The sequence below is a fragment of the Entelurus aequoreus genome, linkage group LG10 (genome assembly GCF_033978785.1).
Source record: "Entelurus aequoreus isolate RoL-2023_Sb linkage group LG10, RoL_Eaeq_v1.1, whole genome shotgun sequence".
Lineage (NCBI taxonomy): Eukaryota > Metazoa > Chordata > Actinopteri > Syngnathiformes > Syngnathidae > Entelurus > Entelurus aequoreus.
In genome coordinates this window covers 20,709,819-20,733,813 of record NC_084740.1, presented here as the reverse complement: position 1 = coordinate 20,733,813, position 23,995 = coordinate 20,709,819, and the positions used below count along the sequence as shown (strand labels likewise).

Below are 23,995 nucleotides of genomic sequence, written 5' to 3'. Positions count from 1 at the left end.
GTCACCACCTGTCACATCACACCCTGACTTATTTGGACTTTTTTGCTGTTTTCCCTTGCGTAGTGTTTTAGTTCTTGTCTTGCGCTCCTATTTTGGTGGCTTTCCTGTTTTGTTGGTATTTTCCTGTTGCAGTTTAATGTCTTCCTTTGAGTGATATTCCCCGCACCTGCTTTGTTTTAGCAATCAAGACCGTTTCTTTGTGGGGACATTGTTGATTGTCATGTCATGTACTGATATACTTTGTGGACGCCTTCTCTGCTCCACACGTTGTAAGTCTTTGCTGTCGTCCAGCATTCTGTTTTTCTTCACTTTGTAGCCAGCTCAGTTGTAGTTTCGTTTTGCATAGCCTTCCCTAAGCTTCAACACCTTTTCTTAGGGGCACCCACCTTTTGTTTATTTTTGGTTTAAGCATTATATACCTTTTTACCTGCACGCTGCCTCCCGCTGTCGTCTTCATATTGTGATCATGACAAACCATGTTCCCGACATCTACAACGCAATTGACGCTTATGGATGGCTATGCAGAACGAAATTAAAACTGAACTGGCTGCAAAGTAAACAAAAACAGAATGCTGGACGACAGCAAAGACTTTCAGCGTGTGGAGCAGCAGACGGCGTCCACAAAGTACATCCATACATGACGTGACAATCAAAAACAAAATAGGAGCGCAAGACAAGAACTAAAACACTACACACAGGAAAACATCAAAAAAGTCTAAATAAGTCAGGGTGTGGCGTAACAGGTGGTGACAGTACACCTACTTTGAGACAAGAGCTATATTGATGCATGCTTGGTTATGGTTTAAAGTACAAACCCTGTTCCCATATAAGTTGGGAAATTGTGTTAGATGTAAATATAAACAGAATACAATGATTTGCAAATCCTTTTCAACCCATATTCAATTGAATGCACTAAAAAGACAAGATATTTGATGTTCAAACTCATAAACTTTATTTTTTTTTTGCAAATAATAATTAACTTAGAATTTCACGGCTGCAACACGTGCCAAAGTAGTTGGGAAAGAGCATGTTCACCACTGTGTTACATGGCCTTTCCTTTTAACAACACTCAGTAAACGTTTGGGAACTGAGGAGACACATTTTTTAAGCTTCTCAGGTGGAATTCTTTCCCATTCTTGCTTGATGTACAGCTTAAGTTGTTCAACAGTCCGGGGGTCTCCGTTGTGGTATTTTAGGCTTCATAATGTGCCACACATTTTGAATGGGAGACAGGTCTGGACTACAGGCAGGCCAGTCTAGTACCCGCACTCTTTTACTATGAAGCCACGTTGATGTAACACGGGGCTTGGCATTGTCTTGCTGAAATAAGCAGGGGCGTCCATGGTAACGTTGCTTGGATGGCAACAATGTTGCTCCAAAACCTGTATGTACCTTTCAGCATTAATGGGGCCTTCACAGATGTGTAAGTTACCCATGTCTTGGGTAATAATACACCCCCATACCATCACAGATGTTTGTTTTCAACTCTGCGCCTATAACAATCCGGATGGTTCTTTTCCTCTTTGGTCCGGAGGACACGACGTCCACAGTTTCCAAAAACAATTTGAAATGTGGACTCGTCAGATCACAGAACACTTTTCCACTTTGTATCAGTCCATCTTAGATGAGCTCAGGCCCAGCGAAGCCGACGGCGTTTCTGGGTGTTGTTGATCAACGGTTTTCGCCTTGCATAGGAGAGTTTTAACTTGCACTTACAGATGTAGCGACCAACTGTAGTTACTGACAGTGGGTTTCTGAAGTGTTCCTGAGCCCATGTGGTGATATCCTTTACACACTGATGTCGCTTATTGATGCAGTACAGCCTAAAGGGATCAAAGGTCACGGGCTTAGCTGCTTACGTGCAGTGATTTCTCCAGATTCTCTGAACCCTTTGATGATATTACGGACCGTAGATGGTGAAATCCCTAAATTCCTTGCAATAGCTGGTTGAGAAAGGTTTTTCTTAAACTGTTGAACAATTTGCTCACGCATTTGTTGACAAAGTGGTGACCCTCGCCCCATCCTTGTTTGTGAATGACTGAGCATTTCATGGAATCTACTTTTATACCCAATCATGGCACCCACCTGTTCCCAATTTGCCTGTTCACCTGTGGGATGTTCCAAATAAGTGTTTGATGAGCATTCCTCAACTTTATCAGTATTTATTGCCACCTTTCCCAACTTCTTTGTAACGTGTTGCTGGCATCAAATTCTAAAGTTAATGATTATTTGCAACAAAAAAAAAGGTTTATCAGTTTGACCATCAAATATGTTGTCTTTGTAGCATATTCAACTGAGTATGGGTTGAAAATGATTTGCAAATTGTATTCCGTTTATATTTACATCTAACACAATTTCCCAACTCATATGGAAACAGGGTTTGTAATATCCAACAATTGCAACGACGACTTTTTATTGTCAATATCGGCTGCTGAGTTTAATTTTTTTTATGTTTTCCGCTGGTGGTGTGCCTCGGGATTTTTCCAAAGAAAAAAATGTGCCTTGGCTCGAAAAAGGTTGAAAAACACTGCCCTAGTGTGCCGTAGTTGAACTTCAGTACAGTAGGTGGCGGTATGCATCTATAACGTTGGTTGCGACCCGCCATAATATGAAGAAGAAGAAGAACTGTTGCTGGCATGAGTCTTGGCACCTCTCTGTTTCCGTACAACCGGAAGTCCAGTTTCACAACCGGCAGCAAGCTGAGCGCCGGAGTCCGGCGTGACATTCAGCCGCTGTTGGGGCCTGACCTGTCTGTGTGTGCCTGCCAACATGACACTTCTTCAAAAGGCACTTTCTTTGACAAAAAGGCGACATCTCGCTTCAGGAGGTGTCACTATTAAGAAGGTAAGCCATGCGTCGGTTTAGAAGAGGTGAAGATGGAAGTTTATGTGTCATTCCTCCAGGTGCTCATCAACAGCTGCCGACCATGCTGCTCAGCTGTGCTCCCCAATCACATGATTCGCAACATCGGCATCTCCGCGCACATCGACTCGGGGAAGACCACCTTGACCGAGCGTGTGCTGTATTACACGGGGAGAATAGCGGAAATACACGAGGTTGACGTCACTTCCGGTCAACGTTGGCTCTGAAATGGCATTTGTAGATGGATAGATTTTGTAATGGCTGTGTTATATATACGTATATAGGTAAAGGGGAAGGATGGCGTTGGAGCCACAATGGACTCCATGGAGCTGGAAAGGCAAAGAGGCATCACCATCCAGTCAGCTGCTACCTACACAATGTGGAAGAACCACAACATCAACATCATTGACACACCAGGTAATAAAACAATGTTTTCTAATCAAACTCAACTAAAGGTCCCGTATTATGCAAACCTCAACTTAAAGAGGAACTACACTTTTTATTTTGGAATTTTGATGATCGTTCACAAACATGACGACATATATATATATATATATATATATATATATATATATATCAATCAATCAATCAAAGTTTACTTGTATAGCCCTAAATCACGAGTGTCTCAAAGGGCTGCACAAGCCACAACGACATCAGGTAAGAAGAAGAGCAGCTGGGCGGTGTCACGTACATCACAGCTCTCATCCAAAGTTAGCGAAAAACAGTCCATGTCTCCGGGCATATCAGCGCAACAGAGTCCAATAAGCACTCCTTAATAAACTCTCCGTCAGAAAACGCCTTACTTTTTCTGGCGCTTTTGTGAGAAATGACGAAACTTGTCCTGACGGCTGCATCTCTGGGGATGTGAAATATGGCAAAAAGTCCTTGTTGGGTTTGCAGTTTTACCATCAACGCATCGGCCTCCCTTGCACGCGCTTCATCAGACACATTCCGGTATTTTCCCTCGTGTTTCTTCGTGTAGTGGCGATTAAAATGATATTCTTTAAACACAGCAAGCTGTGTACCACAAATTAAGCACACGGCTTTACCATTAATTTATGTAAAGAAATACTTGCCAGTCCATGTCTTGTTGAAAACACGCCATTCGTCATCAACTTTTCTTTTTTTAGCGTCTCATCACTTGTCTTTATGCACCTTCACTCACAGGTTCCCCCCGGACATACGCACATAAATAACACATTTCAAAATAAAAGCAGCACAGTTGTATTGCGCGCACGACATAGATGTTTTTTAAACTTTATTTTGTAATTTGTGATTGCGCCGTTCAATTCACTCACAATCACACACGCGCATACGTCCACACGGAAGTACTACAAATAACGCTTTTCAAAACAAAAGCAGCACCGTTGTATTGCACACTCGACATAGATACTTTTTGAAATGTATTTTGTAATTTATGATTGGCCTCACGCGGGCCGGACAGGGATGCGCAAAGGGCCGGATGCGGCCTGCGGGCCGTACAATGCCCAGGTCTGGTTTAGCAGGTAGGCATCAGGCAGCGGACTCTCCCCAAATTATAATAAACACTTCCCAGTCAACTACTAGTAACATCACTATGAGCCCGTTGACCTTCTAGAAATATAAAAGGCAGCTCAGCTCGCTCGCAGTCCTGGCTTGAGGTGAAGGCTAATTCGCTTTTAGCGTAACGTTAGCTGTGTGTGTTACGGACAGCAAAGCCCTGTCTGTCTATTATTTCACTTTACCTTTTTCTGTGTTGATTGAGCTGTGTTGAAGCAGCAAAAAAGGACATTATGTTAAAGGAAGAGTTTCTGTCTCTGATAGTTAATATAATAATGTAACTGCATCATTAAGCCTACATGAACTCCATGGTGTTCAGGGATGAATAGTCTCTCCTATTGCTATTGTACCATTTTTTCAGCTATAGTTACGTTAATCATTAGTAATGCAGCAGCCTAGTTTTGAATCGCAGGGTACCTGCTATCACATGTTGATAAAAATATAACATTTACATAATAAAAATCAACTACAGGCTTTCCAAATGCTGTAATAAATTAAGCATGATGAGTTGACTTGAAACTGTTTAATGTTGCACTTTTTATATGTAGAAGAAAAGTTTTGTCATTGTATTTAATCTGAGCAACAACTTGAGGCAGTTTAATGTTGATTAACGTGGGCAGAATTATAATAGTGTTCCCAATGTTAAAAGGATGAAGCCATTGTTTACAAATTTGGTAAATAAATAACCCAAAAATGTATATTTTGTTGATTTCTTACTGTACCGAAAATTAACCGAACCGTGACCTCTAAACCGAGGTACATACAGAACCGAAATGTTTGTGTACCGTTACACCCCTAGTGTTTTGAGATAAGAGCTGTCTCTAGGCTAATTGTTATGCTTTTAAGTTACAAGCAAAAATTTGACTTCCGAAGCTGTTCATGAGTTGTCATAGCCGTAAGATCCACCCAAACATCTGATTATACTCGCTATTATTTGCTTATAGCCAGAGACGAACATACATTTGTTTTCCAACCATGGAAAGGAAGGAAGTAGATGTGAAGGACAGTGCTCGGAAGAAGAAGTGGATGATATTCATTGAATTAAAGATCAAAATCATCCCAAACAAACAAAATGGTTGGATATGTGTCCTGCGATTGGCTGGCCACCAGTCTGGGGTGTACCCTGCTTCTCGCCTCGTGTCAGCTGGGATAACCCCAATGATGACCTTAATGAGGATAAGTGGTATAGAAACCGGTTTGGGAGTAGCACTGCAAATATGCGCTATACTGAAGCAGAATGAGTCGATAATGCCAGCCAAGGATGTTAGAATAAATTATCAACAGCAGACATTAATCCAAGAAAATATGGAGATACTGTAGAAGTCCACTCTCCAAGGTAAATTCTGTCACTTCAACGTTGATTTCACATATAAATAGATAGATAGATAGTACTTTATTGATTCCTTCAGGAGAGTTCCCTCAGGAAAATTAAATTAAATGTTTTGAGTTAAGCGCTCTATCACAGAAGCAATTACCGGTAAACTCATAAACTGAGTACAACCCTTTGCAAAAAATATGGAATGCCCAGACTTGGAGGATGTTCATTCAGTTGTTTGATTTTGTAGAAATATAAATACATTACACAAAACCTATTTCAAATGGCAACCTTCTGGCTTTGAGAAACCCTAAAATAAATTAAGAATATAAATTGTGGTAGTAACAGTTCAATTTTTAGATCAAGCAGAGTGAAAACATTTTTGGAATTAATTCTAAAGAAACAAAGTATGCAATCACCCTGTAAATTTTCATTTCCAAAGCTAACACCTCTCTTAGATGAAATATGTTCACTAGTCTGCAGTTAAAAAGGAGTGTTCACACAATCAAACACCGTATCCAATTTAAAATAATTCTCCTCACTTTCAAAGCTATCCATACCCTTTCTCAGTCATATATCTCTGACCTTCTCCATGTTGCCACGCCCTCACGTTCCCTAAGATCCTCTTCATCCATCCATCTCACGGTCCCCTTACACAAACTGTCCACCATGGGTGCACCAGCTTTCAGCTGCTAAGCCCCTCATCTTTGGAACTCATTACCACCAGACCATCGTAATATAGACTCAATATCCCTCTTTAAATCAAGACTGGGCTAAGAAAAGGCAATCTTGGACTTTGGATGACTGTCATTTTCATTGATGAATCGCAAATCTGCATTTGGCAAGGTAATGATAGTAAAACTTTTGTTTGATGCTGATCCAACGAGATTTATGAAGATGACCGCCTGAAGAAAACAGGCCTGCGTGTCAGGTAATGGTACTGGGGAGATAGCTGTGTTTACGTCTTCAATAAATGCATAAGTTTACGTTGACATTTTGGGCACTTTTTTTATCCCGTCATTGCAAAGAATGTTTGGGGATGATGACATAATTTTTCAACATAATGATGTATTTCCTATGGAGTATAAACGTTCCCCTGAAAAACGATACTAACGGTCAATGTCATGGCCTACAAATAGTCCGGGGCTCAATCCAATTAAAATTCAGTGATGGAAATGAAGGAAAATGGTCTGTGACAAGACTCCAACATGCAAAGCTGATCTGTGAACAGCAATCAGAGAAAGTTGTAGCAAGATTGATAGATTTCACGGGTTAAAACCATGCCATGCCATGACTACAATAGGTGGTGCAACAAAGTACTAGTGATGTGTTGTAGTGTTTTTTCTTTGTTTTTTATGGTTCCATAAAGTTATCTCTAGAATTGACGGATTCCATATTGTTTTCACTCTGCTTTATCTTAAAATGGAACTGTTACGGACAACCACAATTAGGGCTGGGCGATATATGGAATATACTCGATATATCGCGGGTTTGTCTCTGTGCGATATAGAAAATGACTATATCGTGATATTGGAGTATACGTTCTCACACAGTTGCTTTTAGCTGCGGGCATCACACTACAGGCTTTTCTCACTCTTTCTTGTCTCTCCTTCTCACAGAGACATAAAACAAGCGCACCTTCTTACATACGTCACATACTGTCGCGTGTGCAACCTCATATGCTTTCGTGGAGCAGAGAGGTAGCAGCATGGGTAATGTGGTGCTAGCGGTGCGGTGTGAGTAGTAATACGAGAGAGAGAAGGTGCGAATCTGGTAATAAATGAAGTATTAATTCCAAGAAAAACAGCACGGGGTCCTTCGTCTGGTGTTGGTTTGGCTTCAGGCATAAAGATGTTGAACAGACAACCGTAATATGTCAAGTATGCGGCAAAAGCGTTGCTACAAAAAGTAGCATTACTGCTAATTTGTAGCATCACTTGAAAAGTCACCCGCTAGAGAATGAAGAGTGCTTGAAACTCTGCATGTCAACATCTCCGTTCGGTGCCACACCCACAAAATGCCCAAGCAACCATTTCGAGATCAACAGCGTATGAAACAAATAGTCAAGAACAGAAGGAGATAACATCCGCAGGAACCTACCACATAGCGAAGGACATACACTATTTGATTTCCTATTATGCAGCTCATTTTTATTTGACACTTATTGAAATATCTTGTGTGACATCATGCACAAAAGTGCACTTTATTTGTTTTAAACTATTGTAGTGGCGTTCTGTACAAAAACTGCACTTTAATTTAGTGTAGTTTTGATAAGTCATCTTAGTGACATCATGCACAAAAGTGCACTAATAGCTTGTTTTAAAATGTATCTGACAATCTTGCACTTTCTGTTTTGGAAATGACATGAACGTTTGTGCCACTGCTTAATAACCGTTTAATAAATACACTTTTGCTAAATTGACTTAGTTGTGATTTCCCTCTCTGTATGAAAGTTTAAAATGAGCATATATTAATGCAGTGTGAAGAAGAATGTTTTAATGTAGACACATAGAATCATCATACTGCTGTGATTATATGCATCAAGTGTTCATTCAAGGCTAAGGCAAAATATCCAGATATATATCGTCTATCGTGACATGGCCTAAAAATATCCAGATATTAATAAAAGGCCATATTGCCCAGCCCTAACCGCAATTTATATTCTTGATTTATATCTTGAGTTTCTTAAAGTGAGAAAGTTGCCATTTGAAATGACTATAGTTTTGTGTTATGTCTGTTAGGTTGTTTTTTTTCTACAAAATTAAATAACCGAATGAACATCCTCCATAACCGGTGATTGCATCATTTTCAAGGGCTGTACTGTATTCACTTGTTTGCTCCACTTTTGATAGAAAATGTAAACAAATGGTGAATTTTTTAAATAATTATTAAAATTATTTTATGGCAAGTGTGCACTAAACAGTCTTTATAACAAAATGAATGGTTGCACCAGATGTATCATTCAGCCATCTGTAATAACACACTATAGTCAATGCGTGGCAACAGTATAATGCAGTTTGTATGTCCAGGTCACGTGGACTTCACCATCGAAGTAGAGCGAGCGTTGCGAGTGCTCGACGGCGCCGTGTTGGTTCTCTGCGCCGTGGGTGGGGTCCAGTGTCAGACGTTGACGGTGAACCGGCAGATGAAACGCTACAACGTGCCCTTCCTCACCTTTATCAACAAATTGGACCGCATGGGCGCCAACCCTGGACGATCTCTGCAGCAGCTGAGGTGACTTTTATGTTTTATTAAAACGTCTTCATCTCTGTCATGTTACATCACATGTGCGTTTTAAAAAGGAACTTTTGACTTGCAGGAACTTTAGTGTGGCATCTGTGCTGAAGATACCACACTAAATCCCTCAAAGGAGTAGCCTATTCAGTTTAATGTTGTTTAGGAAAACCTCCTTTTGGTACGAGAAGTGGCCAAACTCTTTTAAACATATTTACAGAGTAATCAGTGTTTCCCATAAACTGCCAAGATACCTGTGGCGGTGGGGGCATGGCTATGGGCGTAGTCACCATGACATCATCGAGTAATTTGCATAATTTACTACAATGATATGATATTCTCTAAAAAGGCTCAAAAAATGTATACTTACTAATTAATAATAACAGTTTTGTTTTAAACGTCCATCCATCCATCCATCCGTCCATTTTACAATATAATTACAACACTTTATGTGCATATTTATATACAGATTTGAACAATAAGTTATTCACTGAAATATATTTATTAATTGTGGTTCTTACAAAAAATATATCTTATAAAATATAAAAGCTAAAATGTCTCTTAAAGCTCTGCCCCTTTAATTAGTGCATACTAAATAATTTAACTTTAGCCTACTACTACAACCATATTATTTACCAGCAACATAAAGTGAAACAGAGGCAGAGGTGTCCTGCCACAGTCAGTAACAAATAAACAGAAAACAGTAGTGGTCAAATACAAATAAGGCAACAAGAGAAGTATCCTACACTTCTCTTTTGTAAAGTAAATCTGAACAGCCTATATGGGCATCTACATCAACTATATGATTTGCCTGAGAAGCTGGACAGGAGAAAAAAAAAAAAAATCTATTTGTGGCGGACGTAATTATTTCGTGGCGGGCCGCCACAAATAAATGAATGTGTGGGAAACACTGGTAATATAAAATAATCAGCCAGACCTTTAAGTGGCTACTCCAGGTGCTCACCGGGACCCCGGGACTTGAAATAGAGGAGGCGGTAAAGGAGTGGAACGAAAGTAAATAACGACAAATATTCACAACTTACTTTGTTTCATGCTGTCAAAGTAGTCGTCGCCGTGAGATTAACAATGACATTTATTTTTTATATATTGTTATTTACAGTTCAAATGGATCATAAGGACTCGCCTGACCGTCATAAATTCATCATTTACTGAAGGGACGCTTTTCTGACTGTTGGGCAAAAGCCTGACTTTTTATGTACAATTCTTACACTTTGTTTTTAAATCATATCATTTTGTATATTATTGCTTTGTATTTCATTTATTTAAGCTTTAGAAAAACAAATATGACCTTTTATTGTCTGTTTATGTACATGGGATCACATTGGTCCTAGTGTGTGAATGTGAGTGTGAATGTTGTCTATCTATGTTGGCCCTGTGATGAGGTGGTGACTTGTCCAGGGTGTACCCCGCCTACCGCCCGAGCTGGGATAGGCTCCAGCACCCCCGCGACCCCGAGAGGGACAAGCGGTAGAAAATGGATAGATGGAAGGATGGTGGAAATATACCTGACCACTCCTCCGTACGTTATCTGCCTGTTATGTATAAACTATTCTGAAGTGACAAATGCGGTGGAAACACAAACTACACATGTCTACAGAACCTTATAGTTCCTGGAAATGAAGGAACTTAAAGTTGCTGAACTTTTGGTGGAGAAAGGCCTCATGTTTTTTTACACTTTGTGTCTGTCTTTAGAACCAAACTGAACCAGAATGCAGCCTTTGTGAACATCCCCATCGGCCTGGAGGGGAACATGAGTGGCATCATCGACCTTGTAGAGGAGAGAAGCTTGTATTTCGAAGGACCTTTTGGGTAACGTATTCTTTTTTTCTTTTTTTTTATATCAGAATTTTTATTCATTTATTTATTTTTTACGATTTATTTTTAAAAGACAGCTTCATTCTACTTTTTGTAGCATGTCTGAAGGGTGAATGAAAATGCTTACAGCGAAATTTATGATATTGTTGATTTTTGTAATAAATTGGCCATACGTACACTAAATAGAGGTATGTTTGTTACAAAGGCACATTTAAAGGGCATTCTGCCACCTTTTTTATGGGTCAATACATCATGGAGGTTTTGTTACATAATAATGCATTGTTGTACATTTTCTTGTAATGTCGATCCTGCGCTCGGGGTCTTTCTGTGTGGAGTGTGCATGTTCTCCCCGTGACTGCGTGGGTTCCCTCTGGGTACTCCGGCTTCCTCCCACCTCCAAAGACATGGGGATAGGTTGATTGGCAACACTAAATTGGCCCTAGTGTGTGAATGTGAGTGTGAATGTTGTCTGTCTATCTGTGTTGGCCCTGTGATGAGGTGGCGACTTGTCCAGGGTGTACCCCGCCTTCCGCCCGAATGCAGCTGAGATAGGCTCCAGCATCCCCCGCGACCCTGAACGGGACAAGCGGTAGAAAATGGATGGATTGGTGAGACACACAATTGCTGTCTCACCATGCTATCCTTTTGTAGACAAAAATCACAATGATATCAAAAGTATGAGGAGCTTCTCTGGTATTCTAATCTCAACTAACTGGATTTGTCTAACTGCAAATATTCTGACTATCCTTGTTTTGCAGTCGAGTCATCCGCTATGACGAGATCCCAGCAGACTTTCGTGCGGAGGCAGCAGACCGGAGGCAGGAACTGTTTGAATGTGTCGCCAACGCAGATGAAGCCTTAGGAGAGATGTTCTTGGAGGAAATAATTCCAACCACTGATGACTTGAAGGTAAAAGAAAAAAAACAGCCAGATGTCACATTTGATTTAATCATCGCTTTACTGGCACCTTAGGCTGCAATCCGCCGGGCCACAGTGCAGCGTCTCTTCTCGCCAGTGCTGGTGGGCACGGCGCTGAAGAACAAAGGTGTTCAGCCTCTGTTGGACGCTGTTCTCGATTTCCTGCCCAACCCCACCGAGGTCAAAAACTACGCTACCCTCAATAATGAGTAAGTGTGGATTTATGTCTTTTATGGCAGGCAGGTATATGCTTATTCTGACTATACACTCTTTTTATTTACGGTAACTAAGAGATTCCAGTGAGACATCAAAAATCCAGTTGGCCCCGACAAGAGACTCCACAAACCTCTTTGTCAGTCTAGCCTTCAAACTGGAGGTGTGTACTTAAAATGTGTTCAGCTTTACACACTCGCCTTCTTTATATTGTTCTTCTCACGCTGTCGTCTGTGGTTTGTTCTTCTCACAACAGGCGGGTCGATTCGGTCAGCTGACGTACATGAGGGTGTACCAGGGATGCTTAAAGAAGTCAGAGTACATCTACAACACACGCACAAACAAGAAAGTGCGTGTGCAGAGGCTGGTGCGCCTACATGCCGATCAGTTGGAGGTAAGAAAGGCTGGAGTATGTATGGACCCATTTAGTTGGAGCTCATCTTGGTATGCTTTGGAATTAAGTTTGTGTGTTCTGCACAATGGCGACATTTGCATCAGTTACTTTACAGTACAGCAACATTATGGTAACATACACCACTTATGAATTCCATAAAGCAAATGACAATAATGCACTGCAGGACAACAATTGAATGCATCCACAGTGCTCTTCTTTCTCTCAAACAATCAGCAGATCGGTGTGTCTCGCGTCACCCTTTTAGGCACCGTGCCACTGTGGTGGGATAACAACATTTAAGTTAGTACCTACAGGTTATTTTGGTAGCTGCACAACAATGAAAATAACAAATATACTGCATAGTGCAGGGTTGTCTATATACGTCTCGTACAACAAAGGTGTCAAACTCATTTTCACTGTGGGCCACATCACAGTTGAGGCTGCCCTCACAGGGCCACTTGCAACTGCAAAACCATATGAATATATAATGGCCTCATGGTATTACCACCTAATTGGCCCTTCGTTCGATTATTATTATTTACCAACAAACCAGTTTGGAATTATAAGTCAAGATGACAAGCAGATCTAAAGTTCAGCTTGAAATAGCTAAGAACTCAGCAGCTACATGCGGGGCAATATTATAATAATAATAGTTTATAATAATAATAATCGAAAAATGTTTGAACAAGGAAGATGAAGTTCCTTATTGACAAACATTTTTTCCATCCTTTTGTTGGCCACATTAAATAATGTGGCTGCGTGCCTTATTAAATGATCTGGCCGCGTGCCTTATTAAATGATCAGGCCTTGAGTTAGACACTTGTATTGTAGATCATTTTAAAACAATTGGCAAAAAAGTATAACAAATGTACTATTAAGGGGAAAAAGTTGATTGTGGAGCATATTAGCTTTTTTTTTTTTACAAAGTGAAAGTGTCAACATGGCCCCACACATCATTTGATTTTTCAGTAAGTGGTCTTTGTTTAGTGAAAATGGGGTTTAACTCTTTATCGAGTACTTATTAAAATACTTTCAAAAGTATACAATTGACATACAGTACTTTGACTTGTATGTGTAACTAACTTTGTATGATATATAATAGCATACAGTATGTAACTAAAATATTTAACGCCAAAATGCTGTCTGTTAAGTTGAATTTATCATCAATCAATCAATCAATCAAAGTTTACTTCTATAGTCCTTAATCACAAATGTCTCAAAGGGCTGCACAAGCCACAACGACATCCTCGGCTCAGATCCTACATCAGGGCAAGAAAAAACTCAACCCTCTGGGAACAATGAGAAACCTTGGGAGGGACAGCAGATGTGGGGACCCCACTTGGGTGACCGGTGCAATGGATGCCGAGTGGATAAAGTTAATAACGTGAGAGTCCAGTTCATAGTGAGGGCAACAGTGGATCCTCTTGTATGAAGACAAGTCAGCAGCGCAGAGACGTCACCAACTGATGCATAGAGCAGTGGTCCCTCCCAGGTCCCAACTCCTCCGTGAAAGCTGATCTGTGGCCACCTGATAACCTCTCCACGCAGAAGGGGGGGCAGAGCAGAAAAGACAGACAGCAGATCAACTGGTCTAAAAATGGGTCTATTTGAAGGCTAGGGTGTATAAATGAGTTGTAAGATTAAGGTTTTAAGGTTTTACCCTTTAAAATCGTTTTTAATCATATTTATTTTTATATTGGTTTTATATTTATTAATTTTTTAGTTTTTACTCAGTCATTAGTGGAGCTAAGGATAATATTTGAATATTGTTTTTAATATTGTTGTGCAGTACTTTGGAAACATTTCTGTTGTTTAAATGTGCTATACAAATAAAGTGGATTGAATTAAGATGGGACTTAAATGCTTCTACTGAGGTAGCATCTCTAACTGTTACTGGTAGGGGATTCCAGAGTACTGGAGGCCCAATAGAAAGCAATATATTTTTGGGGGGCTCTGGGAATCACTAAAAAGCCAGAGTTCTTGGAAAGCAGATTTCTGACTGGGAAACATGGTACAATACAATCAGCAAGACAAGATGGAGCTAGACCGTTTAGAATTTTATACCTAAGTAATTAAATCTTAAAGTCGCATCTTAAGTGTGTCATTTCCTGCTGGCCCCACTATGGACTGGACTCTCACTATTATGTTAGATCCACTATGGACTGGACTCTCACTATTATGTTAGATCCACTATGGACTGGACTCTCACTATTATGTTAGATCCACTATGGACTGAACTCTCTCACTATTATGTTAGATCCACTATGGACTGGACACTCACTATTATGTTAGATCCACTATGGACTGGACTCTCACTATTATGCTAGATCCACTATGGACTGGACTCTCATACTATTATGCTAGATCCACTATGGACTGGACTCTCACTATTATGTTAGATCCACTATGGACTGGACTCTCACTATTATGTTAGATCCACTATGGCCTGGACTCTCACACTATTATGTTAGATCCACTATGGACTGGACTCTCACAGTATTATGTTAGATCCACTGTGAACTGGACTCTCACACTATTATGTTAGATCCACTATGGACTGGACTCTCACGATATTATGTTAGATCCACTATGGACTGGACTCTCACACTATTATGTTAGATCCACTATGGACTGGACTCTCACTATTATGTTAGATCCACTATGGACTGGACTCTCACAATATTATGCTCGAACCACTATGGACTGGACTCTCACAATATTATGTTAGATCCACTATGGACTGGACTCTCACAATATTATGCTAGATCCCTCGACGTCCATTGCACCGGTCGCCCAGGGGGGGAGGTCCCCACATCTGCGGTCCCCACATCTGCGGTCCCCTCCAAGGTTTCTCATTGTCATCCCATTGGGTTGAGTTTTTCCTTGCCCTGATGTGGGATCTGAGCCCAGGATGTCGTTGTGGCTTGTGCAGCCCTTTGAGACACTCGTGATTTAGGGCTATATAATTAAACATTGATTGATTGATTGAAGTGCACAGGAAGCCCGTGCAGGTGAGCCAGTATAGGTATATATATATATATATATATATAGGTGTATATAGATGTATACAATATAGACGTAATATGATCAAACTTTCTTGTTCTTGTCAAAAGTCTCACAGCCGCATTTTGTACCAGCTGTAATCTTTGAATGCTAGACATAGGGAGGCCCAAAAAATAATACGTTACAAAAGATATGCCCATTACGTCGATCGCAAGCTACCGGTCGTTGGTGGAGGGTGTGTCAGTCGAACGGTTTGCCGTCAATGTATTTCTTGTAAAGTGTATAAAAAGGAGTATGGAAGCTGGACAAATAAGACCCACCACTTTTATGTGGTATTGTACAGAAAGGAAGACTTTTTCTCCTCCACAATGTAAATTTGAAAATGTGGAAGTTATCAGCATGACTGTGAATCCTGTCTGATTCCATCCCATCCATCCATTTTCTACCGCTTATTTCCAACCAACTTATATTTTTGTCATCATGAAAGAAAGGAATCTATATGTTAAACATGCTTGTATTTTTAATAAAACACCTTTAACATGTCAACAAAAACGGCAATATAAATATAAATTATAAATAGATGATAAATATCAACTATAAATAATATAGATGATAAATATAAATGATACATAACATTACACCTATAAAGTGTAAGATGTTGTATGAATGTCTTACAGGATGTGGAAGAGGTGTATGCAGGTGATATCTGTGCTCTGTTTGGTATTGACTGTGCCAGCGGAGACACTTTCACTGCCAAGACCAGCCATAGCCTCTCTATGGTAACTCCTTTTAAATCTGAGATTTGTAGTACAAATTAAGTTTCTTTTCTCATTTCCTGTTCTTGTCTCCTTCACAGGAATCAATCCACGTCCCAGATCCGGTCATTTCTATGTCCATGAAGCCAGCCAACAAGGTGAAAAAAGAGGTACTTCTCTTATTTGGTCAAGAAGGATTTCTTAATTTAATTTCTTTCGAACCAGAACGACTCTGATAAATTCGCTAAAGGCATCAATCGTTTTACCCGGGAAGATCCTACGTTCCGTGTTCTTTTTGACTCGGAGAGTAAAGAGACCATCATCTCGGGCATGGGAGAGCTGCATTTGGAGATCTACTCCCAGGTAAATACATTTTCACTTTTGTTTTGTTTTTAAAAGGTAGAATGTCTCTGAAGTCTGTCTTGTGTTCTGTTTGGTGTTTTAGAGGATGGAGAGAGAATACAACTGTCCCTGTGTGATGGGAAAACCTAAAGTGTCTTTCAGGGAGACGATCACTGCACCTGTACCGTAAGTACAGATGCCCAACACACACACTGAAATAAACTGTGTAGTCTAAAGCAGTGTTTTTCAACCACTGTGCCGCAGCACACTAGTGTGCCGTGAGATATTGTCTGGTGTGCCGTGGGAAATTTTGCAACTTCACCTAATTGGTCCCCAAAAATATTTGTTTGCAAATCAATAATTATAATGTGCAAATAATGTTCCGTTAACGAGTGTCTGTGCTGTATAGAGCTCGGCAGGTTAACCATGTAATACTCCACGTCAGTAGGTGGCAGCAAGTAATTCATTGCTTTGTAGAAGTCGGAACGCGTCGAGGATGGTTTGTCGTGATCCCAATATGTAGAGCACAGCGGGAGACGGCGTGCAGGTAAAATGGTATGCAACGATTAAACCAAAAATGAACAAAGGGGAAAGGAAAAGGCACTGAAGTTTAGGGACGGGCTATGCAAAACGAAAGCAAAACTGAACTTGTGACGAGGTAAACAAAAACAGAATGCTGGACGACAGCAAAGACTTACAGCGTGTGGAGCGGAGATGGCGTCCACAAAGTACATCCGTACATGACATGACAATCAACAATGTCCCCACAAAGAAGGATAGCGTATGCACAACTTAAATATTCTTGATTGCTAACTTAAAGCAGGTCAGGCAATAGCACTCAAAGGAAGGCGTGAAGCTGCGACAGGAAAACAAACAACAAAACAGGAAGGGCCACCAAAATAACAGCGCAAGTCAAGATCTAAAGCACTACACACAGGAAAACAACAAACTCAAAATAAGGCACGACGATCTGGTGGAGTTTAATTTTTTAACATTTTCTGCTGGTGGTGTGCCTCCGTATTTTTTAATGAAAAAAATGTGCCTTGCCACAAAAAGGTTTGAAAAACATTGGTCTAGAGCAGACCTGGGCATTCTGCGGCCCGCGGGCCGCATCCGGCCCTTTGTGCGTCCCTGTCCGGCCCGCGTGAGGCCAATTATAAATTACAAAATAAATTTTAAAAAGTATCTATGTCGAGTGTGCAATACAACGGTGCTGCTTTTGTTTTGAAAATCGTTATTTGTATTACTTCCATGTGGACGTATGCGTGTGCGTGATTGTGAGTGAATGTGAACAGCTGCAATCACAAATTACAAAATAAAGTTGAAAAAACATCTATGTCGTGCGCGCAATACAACTGTGCTGCTTTTATTTTGAAAAGTATTATTTATGGGCGTGTGTAACCTGCGAGTGAAGGTGCACATGCAGCGACAAGTGATGCACGGTTTACACCCGAGACGCTAAAAAGAGAAAAGTTCCCTCTAAGGTGCGTGCCTGCGCAATTGCGCACTGCTCAAGCGTCCGCTGCGCGCAGCAAATATATGCCGCGCACCAAATCAAATCTCAACTGAATTCTAAACAAAATAAACACATTTATTGTGTGTAATTTTGCAATGCAACTTTGAGTGACAGTGACAACAAGCGGCCCTAACGGTGTTCGTCAACACCGTTCAATTGAACACCGTTCAATTATTGTAACGTCTATCGAGATGCTTCGAGGACAGGAATTATATTGATCACTTTATTGAGCAAAACTGTTTATATTCGGCCATAACCACACCAAAAACATGAGTAAAACACTTCTATCTCGAAAAACTAGTCATTTTCTGCCGTACAAACCAGGCCAAAACCAACTTGTCATTTGTCACCAACACGCATAGCACTAAACCACTGGTGCGTTTATGGCCACACAAAAAGTCGGACAACTCAAACACCACACAAAGTTACACTATGACTCCTCAGTCATACGTGTGCTTATTTTACTGTCATTTATTATTAATGTTAATTTATTTATATTAGTCATGGAATGCTGTTACACACACTATGTTGAAGTATTACTATTATTATTAATTATTATTATTATTATTATTATTATTTATCTTACGGTGTATATCAAAAATAATGTTGAGCAAAATTTAATTGAAATATTGTCGATGTGGCCCTCCAGCAGTGCTCGGGTAGCTCATGCGGCCCCCGGTAAAAATTAATTGCCCACCCCTGGTCTAAAGTATCCAGACACACTTCTTAGTCAACTAATCAACCCCTTTTTCCACCTGTCTAAGTACTTTGTATGGTCTGCAATTTTGAAAGCGAGGTATTGCATAGATATGGACCGATCCACAGATCTGAATTTGTGTATTTTTTTCAACCACAATGTTATTAGTTGTAGCATAACGAAGCAAAATCCAAGTAACTGCTGGCTGGGAACAGCCCAATGTGGCTTCCAAAAGACCCCTTAGCTGCCCAGTCAGGTGCCTCATGCAAAAACATCAAATAGAACAATTTCTGCACTAAAACAGTTTTACTATGGGATTTACAACAGGACTATTTGGGGGCTACTGGCAGAGGTGTGACTGTTTTAGAGGGAGAAAGAGATGCATCCAGTGTTGCCAAGTCTGCTTATTATTAGCGACTTTGTTTTTCCGAAGTCGTATGCAAATCTTGTGAGTCCGGGGCTTGTTTTTGAACCTGTAGTTGTTTGTTTGGAATTGCTTTTCTGTCTGTGTTAGTTTTTTTTTTGCCAAGAACAGATGACTCGGTACATCCCTACACACACTGTGTGATGCACATCTCGTCAGAACAACACACTGTTCCTTCCTAAGAGCTGGTCAAACAGACTCAATATGTACTTTTTTTTTTCAATCTGTGGTAACTTGTTTCTATCATGGAGACAACACTGGCAGCAGTTAGATTGGATCAGTATATTTCAAATTGACACATTATTCTGAAGTAGTTCCTGTAAACATTTCATTTGGCTTGTGTTTTTCTGTTAACATTCCATGAGGTGATGTCATGTCTTCATGCTTTAAAAGTGAGATCACTGTTTTGAATTTTCCTCATCTTAGTTTGTGGCACAATATAATACTACACACACTGCAAAAACTGAAATCTGAGTAAGATTAAATATCTCAAATAATGGTGATATTTGCTTATTTTTTGTCTGATAAGATAATTCTTCTCACTGAGCAGATTTTATGTTAGAGTGTTTTACTGGTTTTAAGGGTTTTGGTCCTAAATTATCTCAGTAAGATATTATAGCTTGTTGCTGAGTTTTATGACTTACCCCAAAAGGGACAAGCGGTAAAAATGGATGGAAGGGATGGATATTGAGTAAAACATGCTTGAAACTAGAATATCAAGTGTTGCAAAGCTGTGTCATCAACACTCACAAGTATAAAACTGCTTTTTTAAAGTAATAATTTCTTATTTCAAGCATGAAAACAAAAATCATGACTTTGACACAATTGTGTCTCATATTAAAACAGATGACAGCCAAATGAACTTTGCTGTTTTATTTTCAATGAAACAATAGAAAATAGGTACTCATATAGAAGTACAGTTGTTATTAGTGAGAATATACTTATTTTAAGTGAAGTGAAGTGAAGTGAAGTGAATTACATTTATATAGCGCTTTTTCTCAAGTGACTCAAAGCGCTTTACATAGTGAAACCCAATATCTAAGTTACATTCAAACCAGTGTGGGTGGCACTGGGAGCAGGTGGGTAAAGTGTCTTGCCCAAGGACACAACGGCAGTGACTAGGATGGCGGAGGCGGGGATCGAACCTGCAACCCTCAAGTTGCTGGCACGGCCGCTCTACCAACCGAGCTATACCGCCCCAATTACATCATATATATACAATATACAATTTTAAGGTATTGTTGGGTTCATTGAGGTTAGTTAATTTTACTTGTTTTGGAAAGTCTTGACCAGCCAAATTTTCTAATTCTATTGGCAGATAATTTTGCTTAGTTCAAATAAAATACCCCTCATTTTTTGTATTTTTTATTCTTGTTTTTGAACACTGACTTTTTTGCAGTTCAGGCTCTGGATAACTTTCAGATTAAACAACATACAACAATACAGAAACATTACAAATAAGAATAAAATGTATGTGAATAAGTAAATACAACTAGAATAAAAATAGGACATGTGCATCTTTCTTTACTATGAGGTTGTGATGATTTACAGCCACAAAAAACTACAGGCCCCAACCACAAGGCTTTGTTTATCGATGAAGTTTGCATTGAGTAATGCACCCTGTTGTTCCTTGAATGTGTACATTCATAGTCAGTTAAACCTATTACGTAAAACCTTTTTTTTTGCCAAGATATAAGTTTAATGTTTCCATTTTAGGTCTGAAAGGGGAACTGTACATTTTTGTAGTTCACACTCCTTATGAGAGACAAGAAGACAAACGTGGTTTTTTTTGCATTCTAACATGTACAAATCTACTTTTTCTAAGTGGCTATTAATGCATCTAACGGGAGAAATCGATTCTACCTCTAAATCACTTAAAAAATGCATTCAATAACCGCCAACAATACTTCATTTACGTTATGTAACCTGTATAATAACCAAGCTGTAGCGACATTGTTATTGTAAGAGAGAACACAGAGGAACTCTTTTTCTGGCGGAGTGACACATCGGCATGCTTCGGTATCAGCCTTAAAAGCTAGCTACGGCAAGAGATAAGCTGGCTTCTACGTCAGCACCCGAATTGTGTTTGAGTTTATAATGCACAACTATGCGATAGGACTCCAATCTGTACTGAATGAAAAACACACACAATCATATTACAGTATCTGTGAAGTATTAGCCCACATTTCATGTTTGGTTTGTAGACAGCCAGCTCGACAGCGTATGTAGTTGTAATAATACGCATGACGTGCTGCGTGTATCATGATTAATATTAAAGTGACTCACGTGATGGACAGTTGTGCGTTTAGTCCAGCTGGCAAAGGACTTGTTTTCTGGTTTATTTTAGGTAAGCACTCCATTTATGTCGGAGAAGCTTGGCCCCAAGTTCCACATTTATAGCGTCAAAGTCACCCTGACCTCACTCTCTCGGCTTCCGCCTGCTCCAATGTGTCACCCTTCCTTTGTGCTCACTTCTAGAAGCAGTAGTTCATCCTCTGCATGTTCAGCTTCAAAAACATAAGGTTTTGAATCCTCATTTGTCCAAAAATAGTCGTCTTTGTCGTCTGTTACCAAGTCTGCCATGATTAGAAAACACTTGCGTTTTTTTTGCGGAAGTAGGAACACACATTTGTTACAGAAGTGCGCTGCTATGGAAACGGAAATACAGTAAATGTGCTGAGGAAATCAGTTCCAGCAAAGCTTAAGATTACCAAAATAAGCTAAATATTGTACATATTACATATTAGGCCCTTTCCCACCACTTTTGGTTCCTGGAACTATAGGTTCCTGAAGAAGTGTGGGGTTTGTGTTTTCACCGCATTGCACAGTTCAGGGTAATTTATGCAAATCAGGCTGATGACGTATGAAGGAGTGGTTTAATATATTTCTATACTGATATCATGTAAATAAACAAACTATGAGGTCACAGTTATTTTACTAAAAAATAGGTAATTGAAACACAAAGCAATCCTATACATGAATTGATTAACGTGGACCCCGACTTAAACAAGTTGAAAAACCTACTCGGGTGTTACCATTTAGTGGTCAATTGTACGGAATATGCACTGTACTGTGCAATCTACTAATAAAAGTTCCAATCAATCAAAAACAAAACGATACGATTAAGAAAATAAAGTGTACTGAATTGTTCATAAAAAGTCAATGTCCAACACTCAAAAAGTCCTTATCTCGGTAAATAATGAATTCATAAGGGTCAGGTGATTCCTTTTGGTCCATTTCAACTGTAAATAACAATATATAAATAATAAATGTCAGTGTTTATCTGACGCCGACAACACAAACACATTGGCTTTAGCGTTAGCTTGTTAGCCTTAGCATTCTGTTCACTCGGGTTGAGGCTAATAACTACACTAATGGAATGTCACTGACTACTTTTATAACATGTAATAAAGTAAATAGTTAATATTTTATGTTATTTGTCTTTGTTCCACTCATGTGCTGCCTTCTTTTTCACATTTATCTAATGAAGTCAGAGTGGTAAGCACCTCAGGTCGCCGCTTCGAGTCTGGCTTCATACTCCTCTGTAAATACGTTTAAAAGAGTCCATCCACTTCTCAGCATCAAGGGCTGGAATTGGGGGTTAAATCACTAAAATGATTCCCGGGCGTGGCCACCGCTGCTGCTCACTTCTCCCCTCACCTCCCAGGGGGTGATCAAGGGGATGGGTCAAATGTAGAGGTTAATTTCACCACACCTAGTGTGTGAGACAATCATTGGTACTTTAACCTAACTTCTCGTAACAAAAATAAGTTTGTAAAAAATAATAAACTGCATAGAGTTGAAAGAATATGGCTGAGTAAAAACACTCCATAGTAGTTCCACTGATTAGGATTCTTCCGCACCCAGACGTCACGTGTTTGAAAAACAAGTTTTAGGAACACCCCCAACTGTGTTCAACCAATCAGCGTTCGACAGCCCGAAAGATTCCTGAAGAACTACAACTACCCAGGTAGTTTTTGGTGGAAACACAGGGGGAACTTTATTTATCCGGGTAAATGGGAAAGTTCCTGCGGTGTTACTATATTATATATATACTGTATATACTTACAGTGTGTACACAAAACATTGAAGGGTTTTTAAGTTGTTTTAGAGGGCTGGTGACTCCCATTAGCCACATCTTCCAAGTGTTTTTTATCTATAAAATCCTTAAAAAAAAAAACATGACATACAGTACAGGCCAAACATTTGGACACACCTTCTCCTCATTCAATGAGTTTTCTTTATTTTCATAAATGATAAATGATAAATGGGTTATACTTGTAATAGCGCTTTTCTACCTTCAAGGTACTCAAAGCGCTTTGACAGTATTTCCACATTCACCCATTCACACACTGATGGCGGGAGCTGCCATGCAAGGCGCTAGCTAACCAGCAGCCATCAGAAGCAAGGGTGAAGTGTCTTGCCCAAGGACACAACGGACGTGACTAGGATGGTATTTACATTGTAGATTGTCACATCAAAACTATGAATGAACACATGTGGAGTTATTTACTTAACAAAAAAAGGTGAAATAACTGAAAATGTGTTTTATATTCTAGTTTCTTCAAAATAGCCACCCTTTGCTCTGATTACTGTTTTGCATACTCTTGGCATTCTCTCCATGAGCTTCAAGGGGTAGTCACCTGAAATGGTTTTCACTTCACAGGTGTGCTTGAAGCTCATGGAGAGAATGCCAAGAGTGTGCAAAGCAGTAATCAGAGCAAAGGGTGGCTATTTTGAAGAGACTAGAATATAAAACATGTTTTCCGTTATTTCACCTTTTTTTGTTATGTACATAACTCCACATGTGTTCATTCATAGTTTTGATGTGACAATCTACAATGTAAATAGTCATGAATATAAAGAAAACACATTGAATGAGATGTGTCCAAACTTTTGGCCTGTACTGTATGTGTTAATGTCTCATAATGATTGTAAACAATAGGC

At 39.7% G+C, this 23,995-nt stretch overlaps 1 protein-coding gene across 1 annotated transcript in view; it reads left to right on the top strand.

Moving 5' to 3' along the window:
* Positions 1-2,657: 2,657 nt before the first annotated feature.
* LOC133658355 (elongation factor G, mitochondrial-like) overlaps positions 2,658-23,995 on the top strand; it is a 36,680-nt gene continuing 15,342 nt past the window's right edge. Inside the window, exons 1-13 of the mRNA XM_062060277.1 lie at positions 2,658-2,844; positions 2,904-3,056; positions 3,147-3,279; positions 8,746-8,950; positions 10,664-10,780; positions 11,545-11,695; positions 11,759-11,913; positions 11,996-12,080; positions 12,174-12,311; positions 15,992-16,093; positions 16,171-16,227; positions 16,295-16,432; positions 16,515-16,597. Coding sequence (XP_061916261.1) covers positions 2,770-2,844; positions 2,904-3,056; positions 3,147-3,279; positions 8,746-8,950; positions 10,664-10,780; positions 11,545-11,695; positions 11,759-11,913; positions 11,996-12,080; positions 12,174-12,311; positions 15,992-16,093; positions 16,171-16,227; positions 16,295-16,432; positions 16,515-16,597 — 1,592 coding nt within the window. The 5' untranslated portion in view covers positions 2,658-2,769. The remainder of the gene's footprint in view (positions 2,845-2,903; positions 3,057-3,146; positions 3,280-8,745; positions 8,951-10,663; positions 10,781-11,544; positions 11,696-11,758; positions 11,914-11,995; positions 12,081-12,173; positions 12,312-15,991; positions 16,094-16,170; positions 16,228-16,294; positions 16,433-16,514; positions 16,598-23,995) is intronic.